Consider the following 15,052-nt stretch of genomic DNA (forward strand, 5'->3'; position numbering starts at 1 on the left):
TGAGGGATAAGGAACTGAATGAATGGTGACGAGTAAGTGATCAGCGGGCTGGAGTAGCTGTTACTGTGACATTCTCCACAGTCATTAGCATGTGGCTGTGATTTCTTGAGTGAAAAGAGTCAGGGGCTGATGAAGTAGTAGAATTACAACTGGTTCATAGGCAGCTGCACGGAAGCATTTTCTGCAGGAAAACAGCATCTATTGATAGCATGTGTTTTGGGATGGGCAGGAAAGTTGAGAAGTCCCAGTGTTCTATGATAGCTTGCTCTCCCTTGGCCTAAAATTGTCCTGTGGGAGATATATAGACAGAAGGTGCCAAAGAATGTATACATATTTTAAGAAAGGAAAAAACTGTATTAAAAGTGTAATGCTTACTATATACTGATAACAAAAGATGAACACAAGTCACTTTGGACTTCTGCAAAATTACAAGAGGTGCTCAACGTGGTTCCCATCAGCGTAATTTTAATACAGTTTTTTCCTTTATATGTCACTTTCCACATGCGCAGCCTCCCCCACTATCAGCATCCCTCACCAGAGTGGGACATTTGTCACAACTAATGAACCTACACTGACACCTCATTGTCACCCAGAGCCTATAGTTTACATTAGGGTTGTCCCTTGGTGTTGTATATTCCATGTGTTTGGACAAATGTATAATATGTACTACCATTGTAATATTGTAAAGAATAGTTTCCCTGCCCTAAAAACCCCCTGTCCTCTGCCTATTTACTCCCCAACCCCCGGCAATCACTGATCTTTTTACTGTCTCCATAGTTTTGCCTTTTCCAGATTGTCACACAGTTGGAATCATACAGTATGTAGCCTTTTCAGATTGGCTTTTTTCACTTAGTAATATTCATTTAAGTTTTCTCCATGTCTTTTCCTGGCTCCATAGCTTATTTCTTTTTTAGTGCTGAATAATATTCCATTGTTTGGATGGACCACAGTTTATTTATCCATTCCAACTACTGACAGGATGTCTACGTTGATTCCAAGTTTTGGTAATTATGCATAAAGGTGTTATAAAAATATCTGTGTGCAGGTTTTAGTATGGCCACACATTTTTGGTGCATTTGGGTAAATATTGTGGTATATTTTTGAATGACAGTGATGCAGATGAATGTTAGACTTTCTCCTGAGATTATTGGTAAAATTAACATCTGTTTTTTCCGGCCCAGCCTCCATCCTTCTTCCCAGTATCACTACCCTGGCTTTTCCTTCAAAGAACCAGACCTCCCCCAGTTATAGTGTACATGGGAAAACTCTACTCAAGAGTCCTTAGGGTGGCATGTGACAAATTCTAGCTAAGAACACAGCGTCACCTGGGTCAGAGTGATTGGTCCAATGTGGGCCAATGACCCAAGCTGGGCCAAGCAGAGCCGATGAGCACCTGCCCTGATATTTTGCTGAAATTTGGGGAAAGAGGCATTTTCCTTCCATTGGCTGGCTAAACACACTGTATGGTAGCTGGATGGCATTTTTGCCCATGCTTTGGGAGGGTCTGCTTGAGCATGAAGCCAATAAAGGGGGGAGCAGAGCTAAGAGATGTAAAGGGAAAGACAGATTCCCAGGGATGTATTTTTTGAGCCCCTGGATGCACTTGTATGTAAAGCTGAATATCCTTGGATGTTTCAAAAATTATGCCAGATTGAGTTGAGTTTTCTCTCTCTGGGTGGGAAGCCTGGTGGGTAGTGCAGGGCAAGGATGAGAGACTGAGATGGCAGAACTAAGGCAGGAGGCCTCCCTCCCTCTGTCCAGGAACACTGACCTCGAGTCTCTGCCCCTGCTGGTGGGGGAAAGATGCTCCAAGGTGGTCCCCTTGTTCTGGGGTGAGGAGGTGGTGAAGGAGTTCCCTGAATCAGAGGTGTTGCCACTGTGGAGATCCCGGCTCTTGCTTAGACCCCCGCTGGGGCTCCCTTTCTCCTGACCCCGTGACCTGGCTGAGCTGATTTGCGTGGAGGGCGGTGAGGAGGTATCGTTGCCTGAGTCATACTCCTGGGAGCGTCCTCGGGAGGTGGTGAGCAGGCTGGCTGTTTTGGTAAAGAGGTCAGCAGCAGACCCCGACCCAGTGATCTGAAAGCAAAAACACCCGTTGGACACTGCTGAGCGCTGGGCCTGTGGGCTGTGTCTAAATAACCAAGAAATGTTTACCGTCATGATGCACTGTAACGAAAGGAAAGAGAGAGAAAAGAGAGGAAAGAAGAGACGCCAAAAAACAAAAGCACAAATTCCTGAAAGAATACCACAGAAAGGAGATTTTTTTTTTTTACCCCCTGCTAGGATAACTGGAAGATTTAGGTATCATGCAGAGAAAAAGCATGCGATTCAGATTAAATAAAAGAAAAAGGAAATTATACAAAATTTAATTTCTAATGACTTAACTCAAACCAAAGAGACAACTTAATAGAAGGGGGAGGGGTGTAAACACCCTTAACCTAAAACAATAATAAAAATAAAGAAAGGGGAAGGGGAAAAAGAAATGGGGCTATGGGCCTCAAAAATATATATATATATGTATATCTTGGAAATTAAAAAATAAAAAAAAGGAGATAACGTCAAAATTTTAAACTTCAACCAAATCCTCAATGAATTGGACTTTTTCTTTTAAATAAAAAGTTGTCTGAGTAGAACCCTAAACAAATATCACATGGGGAAAAGCAATGAAATAAACATTTTTTTTTTGTTTTTAAATAGAAAGTCTTTTTTTTTTTTTTTTTTATGATACTATGAGGTCACAAAATGACATTTTAGCAGTTTCCAACTAAAAGGGAAAAGAAAGAGGGGACAAAAAAAAAACACAAGGAAGTCAAATAGTCTGACTGAAAACAAACAAAAAGCTCTCTACGGATATTTGTGCGTGTCCTTTTCCCCCTGGAGAAGGAAGCTAAGGCTCTCGAGTGGCTTCTAATAAATTCTCTCATGTCTTTGCGGATCATATCCACTTACCAAGCAAGAACTCCTCCTTTAGTAGGTAGGTAAGGTGTAAGAGAAAGGGAAGAGCGGGCAACGTGAGTCCATCATTAGAGTCGCAAATGACAAGAAAACACACACACCTTTCTGCACATCCTCACACTTGGCCCTGAACTTTTTGAGTTTGGGTTTTTCAGTGTTCTTGACAGGGAAGGGCTCCGTTCCGTTTGGTTTTTCTCAGGAAAGGGGACCTCAAGCTATCAACACTAACCTCCGGTCTGTCCCTTAATGCCCATGTCAGATCAAGAAACCCTTGCCGAAAACGCAGATGGGGGCTAGAGTTTGCATCCGTCTAGGTGTCAAGATCAAGGGGACACAGGGAGGGTGTGCTTGCAACAAAGGGCTTTGGGAGGGGCTTGGAGATTTGGCTTTGGGGTGACTGGGAAGGAGGAGGGGTTCCCAGAATCCTGCTCGGGGCTGACCTAGGTAGGACTGAAGGAGAAAAGGAGGTGATGGAGAGCCCTCCCTTGGGAAGGCAGTGGTGTGTTTAGAAGGACAAAGGATGGTTTTCTTTCAACATTCAGACTGGTCTCACGGCTGGGATGACACAGTGGGTTTGGTTCTGGCCCCACCAACAGTACCATGTGTGGGCAAGAGGCACCCCTGCCCTGGTCCTCTTCCAGCGATAACCATTTCCACGGGGCCAGAAATCTGTGTGGCCAAGATGGCACTACCTGGAAACCACCTCCCTGAGAGTACTGTCTGGATACCTGAGGTCCCAGGATTCTGTTTCAATGGCCCCTGAGCCCCCTCCAGGATCTCTGCAGACTCATCCATGGATCTCTTCTCCCGGGGATGGACCATGCTTCAGGGTACACACTCCTAGATCCAAGTCTGGCTCTTTGGACAGAACTTGGATGTTTAGGCTGAGGTGTCCACATGTATATGTGGGAGGCCCATCATGGTGTTGGTTGGTGCAAAAGGTGGGAGGAGAAAGGGAGGGGCCAGGGCCCCACGTAGGTTCTCCCCACACTGCCAGGTTGTGGCCTCGCACTCTCAGGGGTCCGAGATTCTAAATTTCAATCTGACTTTTCAGACAGTTTTGAGGGTATGCTTGTCAAGATAGAACATACTTCATGTAAGTTTGCTGGCTTGATTTATAAACATTTAGACACATAGTATGTGGGCTTCCTTCCTACGCTTGCCCCGAACCTGACAAATAGCAATGGAGGTCTTACCATCCAGAACCTGCCTCCTCCCCACTCTATCCCATGTACCTTGGACCTAACGGAGGGCGATTTGGGGGCCTTTCTTAAGGAACCATTTCTGCCTTTTCAGCAGTCGATCATGAGGGTGAGACACAGAGACACCAGAACTGCAAGAATAACAGAGATAACTCAAACAGCTCAGGATGTCAGCTCCTGGACTGGGGAGGTGGGGCTTCCTTTACAGATTCTCCCAGGAGGCCTTGTGTACAGACAAGGGAATGGTCCAGCTTTACTAAGTTCTACTCAGCACGGCTGCTGCTTTACCTGCTTGGTGACCTGACTGGTTTTGCTTTGGGAGAAGGGCCCTCAAAATAAGGTTGTTCTGGTAGAGTTTTCTAGCATGAGACTTTTAAAAAAATAATGTAAAGACTCTGTTCCCATTTCAGTGCCTCCTTTTTGTCTTCCTGTTTGCAGTTTGGATGCCATATCTTTTCCACCTCTGGGAGTGGAAAAGGTAACGTGTATTTCTACCACTTCTGTCAGGAATGAGAAAGCAGCATGCCATCTGGCTAGACCCTGAAACCTGAGGTCTCAGTCTGGGGCTTGGTCCAGGAATGGACTCAGAGAATCTTTGCCTCAGAGACGGTGAATGCTGGGTGGCCAGGACATCACAAATGAACCAGGCAAGCTCTTCTTGGAGGGAACCAGGCTCAAGTGAAGGGGACTTTGAGTACAATGGTCCCATTATCTCATGGTTTGCTACCTGGGAGCATCCAGGCTGAGCCTTTCTCTCTCCAGCCTTGACTAGCTGTTCCCAGCCTTGACTATTAATTTAAAAGCATTTGTCCTAGTGCATCATGGGTCCCCATGGGCAAGGATTTCAACAATGTGGGGCCCCTCAGGACTAGTTGTGATAGAAGGAGCCTCTGCCTTTTCCACTTTCTCAGCCCCATACTCAGTGTCTCTACCTGACCATCACCAAAATCCACATGCAACTTGTGTGATTAGAACTGAGAACTCTACAAAGCATTGTGCTTTTCCATCATCACCAGATAATGCAAATGTTCTCATTGGGTTGACCCTGGTGCCTGAAAATACCAACCTCTCATGCTTGTTTAAAAGTCCCATGTCTTTGGATGCATCTACATTCTTTGATGGGAACGACAATGCCATTTACAACCCAGCGCTGTGTACTTCACAAACCTCGTGTCTTACACACACACACACACACCCCTCCCCCACAACCTTAAGCCAAGTGACTGAAGAGCTTTCTTGGTTCTGCAACCACATCTTGCTCTCCCAACCCCAGGCCATTTGTACGCGCCACTTCCTCTGCCTAGAACACTCTTCCTCTCATCCTCACTTCACATGGCTAAATATATTCATCCTGCAGTTTACACATCACCTTGTCTAGAAAGCCTTCTCTTATCCCCAGGCCAGGGAAGCACAAAACTTTTCTTCCTTCACTCATTGAATCTTTCATTCACTCACTCATTCCCAAATGCCTTCTGTGTGTCACAGCACTGTTAGGTTTTATTGGCTGTCTGTCCATCTGGGTGGGAGGGAGCTTGTTGAAGGCAGAAGCCATGCAAGACTCGTTCAGTGTTGTACCCAAGTACCCACCAGTACCTGGCACAGAGTAGGTGCTCAGTAAATCTTACTGAATGGACACAGATACCCCACAGTCCCTTGAAAGCCCGAGCTTGGAAGCCTGGACTCATCCAAACTTAATTCATTGGTAGACAGCTGGGCAGTCAGGCCCTGGAGGGTTCCAACTGGGTGACTGCCAGCTTTGGTGATGGATTTTTAAGAAGGGACTGGCTTCTGTGATACTCAAAATAGTTTAGGAAACGAGCTGGACCCTTCGCTGAAGGTTGGGTTCTTGAGACCAGCTCAGGGTTGCGTGTGTGTGTGAGCTAGACAGAACCTGTAGAATCAGGTTTTGGGTCCAGGCCCATGGCAGAGAGAAGGAATATTCTCTGCTCTTCTTCCTGCTTCTCTTCCAGACCCAAGACCCCTAGAGAGGGCACACGGGGGCTCAATCTATACAGATTCTCAGCAGCGTAAGTTCCAGGCGAGGGTGAGAAGTTCCAAACCGGAGAAGCCTTCGGCTTGACACCAGCTGTGCTGGATCTCCTTACTTCCTTTCCACCCTCTGCTATTCTGTAGGTCAAACGATGAACTGGGTCTGGCCGTGTGCACGCAGCCGGGCTGCTGGCCTGTGCAGTGACTTTGTTTGGATGATCAAAAGGTCAGACACCCCCTCTGGCCAGACAAATTAGAAAAAAGACATTGTTCTCTGGGCTGAGGCATCCGCGAGGTCAGTCGTCACAACTGGCTCCGTGAGTGGAGGGAAGGTGGAGTTTCACTCCAAGGCACAGGACACAGCCAGCATCATATAACATCCCTGGCAGGGGCTGAATACAGTTCTTCTCACTCTATTTGACCTGCTTAGAGCATTACCTCGGGATGGGAAGTGGGTGGAGAGGGAGGACGTGGTAGCCTGCAGACATTCATTCCTGCTTCTTTCAGCTGAAATCTATTTGGTTTTATCTTTATGTCTTGATAGGCTCTGTCTATATTTCCAGAGGACAGGAACATTTTAATAAACTCATTAGAGATGTCTGGATAGTTTAATGGCCTCTTGCCTCAGACTCCACCTTCTCCAGAGCTTTTCATTCACCCCACACAAAGAGGAGGAAAAATACAGTGGAGGGGACCCAGAGACAGACTGTGTGTGTGTGTGTGTGGGGGGGGAATGGCAACTATGATGAGTCATGGATGTTGCCACAGGCAGACAACAGAGGCCTCCATCTCTTGCTCTGGCCTCCTGTCTCTGAGGGTCTCCCTCCTAGCCAGATACTCTCTCTGGTGCGAAAGACGCAAATGGTTGCCCACTTGACATTGACGTGACAGGACGTCTCCCCACTGCTCCTCCCTGTCTGCTCATTTAGATAACGGGCCTCTCCAAGTTCATCTTTGAAGACCTCTTCTTCATCCATTGGGAATTTCTCTCCTAGGCACGTAACTGTTGTCTGCCGCTTTACTCCCAGCTTGGCTGCAAAAGGTACTCACGAGGAGTCACCCAGACCCACAGGTGTCCAGTGACAGCACCCTCATGGTACCTGGGGCCCCCATGTAAGACTGGGAACCCTCACACCAGGGCTCTCTTCTTTGGTCCACTCTGACCCCTGCCTCCGTCTCAGCCTTGCCCTTCCTTGCACGTCTTCACAAAGCCCTGCCTTTGGGGCTTGGAATAAAAATTCAGCCCCTGTAAGATATGCTTAATCACAAAGTGAAATAACATCTGTCTTAACATAGATTCTCTCAGCGAGTGAGACAGGAATTTGAGCGCTAGTTTATGCAAAAGGGCACGGAACCTCTGTAGAGGAGCAGGGAAACGAGATGAGGGAGAGAAGATGCGTTATCAGCTGCCATCGTGGCTGGAGGACACACACCCTGCAGCCAGTACTGGCTCCAGAGTTAGTCCCAACCTGGGGGTATTTGTACACCAGGTCCCCACCACTGACGGCTTGAAGGCTGCACCCAGAGGGGGTCAGTTCTCTGGTATGTCCAACGTGCCACACGGCCAAGCACAGTCTTTGGCGGCCAGAGAACATTGTCTGGGAGGTAGAGGTTGGCTGTGTGCCCTGAAATGGGGAGGGTGAAGGGATATAAATGGACAGAATCAGCTTCAAACCCCCAAATCACCACTGGAAAACTGACGCACCCAGTTATGCTTTGTTTCAGATACACTTTCTTTAGCTCACTTAGTATGCTCCATAGTAAATTTGAATTAACTGTCGACATTGCCAAGTGGGGCACAACAATCCCATTTCTAGTCTGTGTTGAAAAAAATAAGATCTGGCAACACTGGGTCCACATTCCTGCTTGGCAATAATCACCTTGAGAGTCACGGCAGCTGCCGCTTTTCAACAGGCAGGAGCTCTCCTGACCCCAAGCCCCACGGGGTCTCCATTGCTTGTATCTATTAGCTGCCTGGCCCCCGAGACCTCTAAATTTGTGACACTAAGTGTATGCTGCTAATCTGATCGCGCTGAAAACAACAGACACAGTGCATTCTGGGTGTTTCATCTCCCCCTTCAGAACGAGGTAGGTGAAAAAGTAATTGCAGTGTTTGCAATTATTTTTTCACCTTTTTAACCGCAATTACTTTTGCACTAACCTAATACATGGATTGCTCCAATGTCCCCATCTGGACCCTTTGAATCCCTCTTGGCCTTTGTCAGGGAAAGGAACCAGGAGACCAGAGCCATTAAGCCACATCCCAGACTCCAGAGCTATTATTATAAGCCCTCCCTTTTGGATCAGGATTGCCAAGCTCAGATTTTTTTTTTTTTTTTGACAAATTGTGTTTCACAATTTGAGAGAAAGCAAACAAATATTTCCCCTTTACTCCCTCTGCCCCCTCCAACGTAAAGCTCCAATTTTCTTTTCTTTTGAACTCATAAACTTGCCTCATCTCCTTGTTCCTTGATATACTCGATGTTAACACTTGAGCTTTTTTCCAGTAAGTAATGAAATCCCCCCACCACGAACTCCAGCTCCTGGCGTTTCACTGGGAGTCACTCTCAGCCCTCCAGGGAAGCCGCACTGTTATTTATTGTTTTTGTCTCAAATCATTATTTAATCAAGAACGGGGGGAAAAAGACAACCTCTCACTTATACTTTAAAATTTAATTTCAGCTGAATTCTGAGATCAAGAGGCAGCACAGCCTCATAGGTTACGAAAATATAATCAAGACGAGAATTCCAATTAAACTGAACAAGTCCATTTACTGAGCTTCAAATGGCCCCATGGAGAGAGACGGTTATAAATTTTTTTTTCCCCCTTCCCTGCCATATGGGGGACTGGAAAATCTCATGTGAATATAGAGCTGTGTGGCAGAGCTTTTAGCTAGAGGGTTCTGGTTATTCCTTAAAAAAAAAATCCGGTTGTTTCACTAAGACATCAAGTTTATTTTCCTCGCTGTTGTTCATCTTCCTTTGCAAACTAATCAGCAAAAGAATGGATCCATTGACCTGTTGGGAGTTCATTTGAGAGGAGCGGGGCATGGAGAAAGACGGGGAGACCTGCTGGGCATTGTAGGAAGGGGACACACTCCTTCAGGGCTGGCGCTATCCCACCAGGCTGTGCACTACAGTTGAACTTGGCCCAGGGAGGTGGTCTGGCCGCCTCCTCGGGCAGGAGCTCATCGGGAACGGTGGCTTTAGCTTCTCCATTTCTCTGAAGCTCCTCTGCTGGCCCCCAGCCCACTGGTTCTCACAAATCTCTACATGGATCCAGTTAGACAAACTTTTCACCCGCCCAAATTGAAACGAGAAAACTAAGTTCAATGTAGTGAGTTTTTCATCCAGCTAAATGGACTTGATTTAAAGGCTATCCTTTCTTCTGAGGCCATGTCCTACTTCCTTCTTCTGGGGCTAAGATGTCAACTTGTGTCATAGAAAATGGTGATTTTCTTTTCTTTCTTTCTTTCTTTTGTTTTCCCCTCCTGTCCTGACTTGACAAAAGTACAAGTTGACAATGCCATGCCACTTTCCATGAAAAAACAGAAAACCACCAGTCCCACAAATCCCCAAGTCTCGTTCTTCTGCTTTCTGCATTCTGGTTCCTCTCTTCTCTAAACTGCAGTGAATGACACTGGATGTTTAGTCTTCCTGTTGACAGAGAGCTCGGAGGCTTGTGCAGAATGTGCAAGAGCCTACGTCAGGGGTCCGAAGACCAGGGCCACCCATACCCTCTCTCTTAGCCTCATTTTTCCCTGTCAACATAATGGAAAGTGTATCGCCATCCTGCCTTTTTCCTAGGGTTGTTCTGAAGTTCACCTGAGGTCTTAGATATGATTAAGCTTTTGGAAGCAAGAGATACTCCACAAACCTCATGTGTCTGGGTTTAATAAGTTTAATAAAACCACTAGGACGACAAATAATAACAGTGGCAACTATCGTATATTGAAGGTTATGTCCCCAGCACTGGACTATTTTTTTAACACAGAACTGAAGCTTCATTAGGGTAGGAACCAACCTTGTCTGTCTTGCTCACTGCTGTTCACCCAGTGCCTGCAATGGTGCCTGGCACACAGTAGGTGCTTAGTGCATATTTTAAAATGAACAAATACCTTATCTCACTCCATCCTCTCAACTACCCTATGAGGTAGTTATGGTGAGTAGCCCAAGGTACAGATGAGAACACTGAGGCTTAGCAAAGTGAAATGACACAAGGGAGGTCATGGAATTACACACATGGACTCTGAGGTCAGACTTGCTGGGTATGAATCTCAATCTCTCCATTTAATAGCTGCCTTTTACTTAAGTTTTCTAGGCTATAGTTTCCTGATTGTACAATCGGAATATTCGTGGAAGCTCCCTTGAAGGATTATTATAAGAGATAAATAAGATGACACGTGTGAAGAATTCAGCCTAGCCCCTGGCACACAGTAGGTGCTCAGAAAGCATTAGTTATTGCTGTTAGCCAGGGTCTCACAAGGAGACCAAATCAAGAAGTCCAGAGCATCCAGATCTGCTCCAAAGCCTGTATCTTCATCACTACCCTCTATGGTCTCTTCCTGCTGACAAATTTCATGAGACCCTCTTTAATGGACCCCAAGTTCTGCGTATGTTCCTTCTGTTGTGGCATCTGTGCAGATTTTTGTCAGCAAGGAGTATGTGGCAACTATTGGCCAGTGCAGGAGGCAGAAGGAGAAGAAGAGGAGACTGCCCTTCTTTTTCGGTCTAGCTTCTATCTCAACCAGCCCCCTCCCAGACTCCCTCTCCAGTTACATGCAACAGGAAAAGGGCTTCTGAGGCACAAGCCATAACTCATAACAGCTCCCCTTTCTCCCAATCGGCTACCTGCCTAAGTCACTTGGCTTTTCTGAGCCTTAGTTTTTCCATCTGAAAAATAGTGATGATAATTGCATCTACCTCGAAGAACTGTTTTTGTGGAGGGGATGAGAGAGCGAGAGAGAAAAAACAAATCAGTATAAAGTATGTGACACTGCCTGGCACATAGCGGTATTTCCCCCTCCCTCTGTTCATCAGCCATCTCAATTATAATGGACTCCTACCCATCTTTCAAAGCCCAGCTCAAATGTTCCTTTATTTGCAAAGCCCTCTCAGACACCAAGACAACACTGTGTGCTCCTTCCTCTGAGGTCCTTCTGCACACACATTGCACTTGCTTCTGTGACCATCAGGGATGATATTCAAAATATTCAGCAACTGGTGAAGGGTGGGTACAGCCCCTTCTGAAGGTAGCTGGCCTGGGAACTGGAGTGCTGTCAGGTATCACTCTTTAGTTGCTGGACTGTGACAAGGTCCAGAAAGTACCAGGGGAGAAAAAAGATGGCTTTGTTGACTAGGGGATGGGGTGGTGACAGGGTCTATTTATCAACTGATGTGCAAGTATTTGAATATTTTAACAACTGAGGAGGAACTGGTCCTCGCCGACTCAATCTCAGCCCTAATTACAACACTTAGCTCACTGTACTGCAGCATTCTGTTGACTATTAGACTGTGAGCCCTGGAGTTCAGGGGGAGTCTTGTATTCATCTCTGTCTCCCTAATGACTTGAACAGAGATGGTTGAGTGGAGATGAGGGACATGAGTGAGGCTGTGAAGGGTCCCTAAATCGTCTCCTTGGGGGCCTCCATTTGGATTTGGGCTCAGACCTAGCAAGAGGGCTTCAGGTTATCTTCAGCTCACAAAGTAGGATTTCAATAAGACACGACCCTGAATTTGCATATTTATGTATGCAAATTTGCCCCTTGATGTGATGCACCCGTCCTTGATTTTTTAAAGAGCCGTGCATATGAAATGCCTGCAATGTCGTGTGACAGGAACCAAGGCATAGAAGACCGTTCGCTCTCAGGCTCCTATCACCGCCAAAGCCCCATCTCTTGCCCCGGAATTCTGTCTCCATCCCCGACTCCAGTCTTCATTTCCTGATTCTTTTGGCTAACTCCTGCTCCCCTTAGTTCCTCAGTTAGTGGTTGCCTCCTCTGCCCTCATCTAACCCTAACCCTAATTCCCGTCCTTGCCTGCTGACCTTCCACAGTCATTGTTGTGTATTGTCCTTTACAGTTTTTACCTGCCTGTCTCCCTCTTAAGAAGGCACAGACTGTTCCTTATCCACCGGACCCTGTGAGCCACGCAGAGATGACTCTTTATAGACAGATCTACCTGCTCTGATGGGTCTACCTATAGCTGCTCAGCAGATAAATGGGAGATTGGAACAAATGATCGAAGGGGTCATTCAGTGACAGACTTTGCTGCTCTCTTTAACAGAGAGCTCAGGAAAATCTTGGGGCCGGGACTCTAGGAAAATTTTTGGTCCGCCTTGCCACCTTCTTCCAACTCTGCCTTTTCAGGAGATAAGATGAGAAAGGGTCTAGCGTGGAGGGCACTCAGAGGACCAGACTTGGGGGCCATCCAAGGCCCCCAGATGTCAGGCAACCATGAGTGGGATGGGACCAACCATGTAGGCTGCAGCCACCGTCTTGGATGGAAGGAAACTGAAGGCAGGGAGAGGAGGGTCCTTGGCTCTAGTCTCAACTCATCCACTGACTAGTCTGGGTCTAGAACTTATTGGGTCTAGTACTGTTACTATCAACCATTACTATTACCAGTACTGCGGCTACTATTTCTCTTTCCAGCGTCACTACTACTGCTGCCACCGTCATTAGCATCAACCATAAATAGCATTTACCACGTGCCTGTTGCTGTCTAAAAGGTTTATGCACATGAAGTCATGAAATCCTCATAACATACCCTTATGAGACAGGTCTCTTTATCATCCTCGTTTTGCAGATTTAGAGGAAAACGAGGCACAGCAAGTTTACGTAACTTGCTCAAGGTCCCACAGTTGGTAAGTGTAGAGCCAACATCTGGAATGCTGTTCGTTGGAACACCCGCTAATAATTGCTGGGTTTTGCCCCCCCACCCCAGGCCAAGCGCTGGGCTCAACAGTTTACAACGTTACTTTGCTTTTGTCCTAACAACAAGGCTTTTGGAGAGGTAACGTCTTCATTTTTTTAGCAGATAAGGAAACTGTGGTCCCAAAAGGTTCAAGTAACAATCCCTAACTCAGAGCCACGATTTGACCACAGACTCATAGCCCCGTGTTTTTAACAACTCTGACTTGCTATGACCCATAGATGTCATTTCTCTCTGTGAGTCTCAGTTTCTCTTCTTGGAATCAGGGCACTGAGTTAGAGGAGCTCTCAGGGCCTCTGCCTTCTAGGTGTGGATGAGCTTTCAGCAATTCTGAGAAAGGCTAGACCCACTGGGGCATCAAGGCTTCAAGAACCAATAGCCAATGTGGTATCTCACTAGCTGGTATACGAAAACCAGCCCCCACTTTTTTTTTCCCCCTCAACACCTTGACAGACCTGACCTGTTAGGAAACCATCACAGGCAGGTGCCCAAACATAAACACAGTTGCTCCCCATGGCATTTTTAAATTAGGGTCAGTTGGGACCACCAAATAGGCTGCCACAAATCCCATGACCAGGGAGACTGGGTGGCTTTCAGTGAATTAAAAACATTCTTCCCCCTTTTATTGCTCGTATTTTAAATTTATTTCTACCTTTTCAACATTTCCCCTGGGAGATAAGAGATAATCACGCCCATTTTTCAGGTGAGGAAGCTGAGGCTAGAAGGAGTAAAAGGTTCAGTCAAGCCAAGAAGACTTGAACCCAGGCCTCTGGACTCTGCCATACTGGGGAGACCTTTCATAGGAAGTTTGGGGAGGAGAGGCTGCAGGTGGGCATTTTCCATCTGCAAATACTCAGCAACCACAGGCCTCTCTTCAAAGAAGAGGGCTGGGGAGAGTTCTGAATGCTTTCAGCTAGGCAGAGGGTTTCGGTAAAATTTGACCTTGGTGATGTAGGGTACTTTGACTGGTAAAGAAGAGTTTCCCAGAATGCCCTGCAGAAAACTACTGTGTCAACCAGACCCAACTAGGGTCTATCATCACCTTCTCTTCCTTGACCTCCTGGCAAGCACCCCGTGCTTTTCCTTACCCCTACCTCACCCTTTCTGAGAGAGCAGCTCTCTGAAATGTTCATATTTGCTCAGAGCTAGAGAAGACAGGGCCCTGCCTAGCTGTCAGCTGTGAAGACTACATCAGCATTGAATCTCCTTCTGTTTGTCCCTTTCGAGTCTATAAAAGGCCGTCACGTACTTTGTCATATTGGATGTCACCAACAACCTCGTATGGAACTGGTATTATTTTAAGTTTACTGATGAGAAAACTGAGTGAACAAATGACTTTCCCAAAGCCACATTGCTAGGAAGTGGCAAAGCAGGGACCTGAGTTCGGATCCAACTCCAAATCCCCTTGCTCAGGAAACGTCCTGGTGTCCAACTGTCTGAAGCCACATTCCAGCTCCTCCTTGCTGACCCAAGGGAGCGTTGCGTGAGTCCAGTCAATGCCACGTTGCTAAATTGTATGTGCTCTTGCTTTGCTCTGTGGTTTTTACCCAGACCCTAACTCTCTGAGTCTCAGTTTTTCTGTCCCATCTGTGGAAGGTGCTAGTGAGAGCAGCTGTGCCCTCAACCCCCCAAGACATGTGAGAGGACAGATGAGAGGACAGAAAGATATCAAAGATACAGACTAGCTGGCATCAAAGATACGGACTTCCCTGAAAAGCTGCCTCTGGTACCTCAAGACCCCTCTTCCTCCTTCCTCCCCAAGGAAACCTCCTACGGTGCCTCGCACATCCATCCCTGCAGACGTCACTCTGGAGACCAAGACATAGTTGTCAAAAGTCCCCTGACAAACAAACCTGGATATTTTCATTGTTCTAACCACCCACTCCCAGCTCCAAATCCCCAAGCCGAGTGCTGCCAAAGGCTGGCGAATGACCATTTGGTTCATCAATAATGAGGTCTGAAATTAGTGGGAT

At 46.7% G+C, this 15,052-nt stretch overlaps 1 protein-coding gene across 2 annotated transcripts in view; it reads right to left on the reverse strand.

Annotated features, from left to right (window-relative positions):
* The window catches only part of SRRM4 (serine/arginine repetitive matrix 4), a 155,209-nt gene that overhangs the window by 13,843 nt on the left and 126,314 nt on the right, over positions 1–15,052 (reverse strand). For both annotated transcript variants that reach the window (XM_019753969.2, XM_074321011.1), the window contains one exon: positions 1,772–2,076. In XM_019753969.2, the coding sequence (XP_019609528.2) occupies positions 1,772–2,076 (305 nt within the window). The remainder of the gene's footprint in view (positions 1–1,771; positions 2,077–15,052) is intronic.

Source organism: Rhinolophus sinicus, linkage group LG16 (genome assembly GCF_036562045.2).
Source record: "Rhinolophus sinicus isolate RSC01 linkage group LG16, ASM3656204v1, whole genome shotgun sequence".
In the NCBI taxonomy this organism is placed as follows: Eukaryota; Metazoa; Chordata; class Mammalia; order Chiroptera; family Rhinolophidae; genus Rhinolophus; species Rhinolophus sinicus.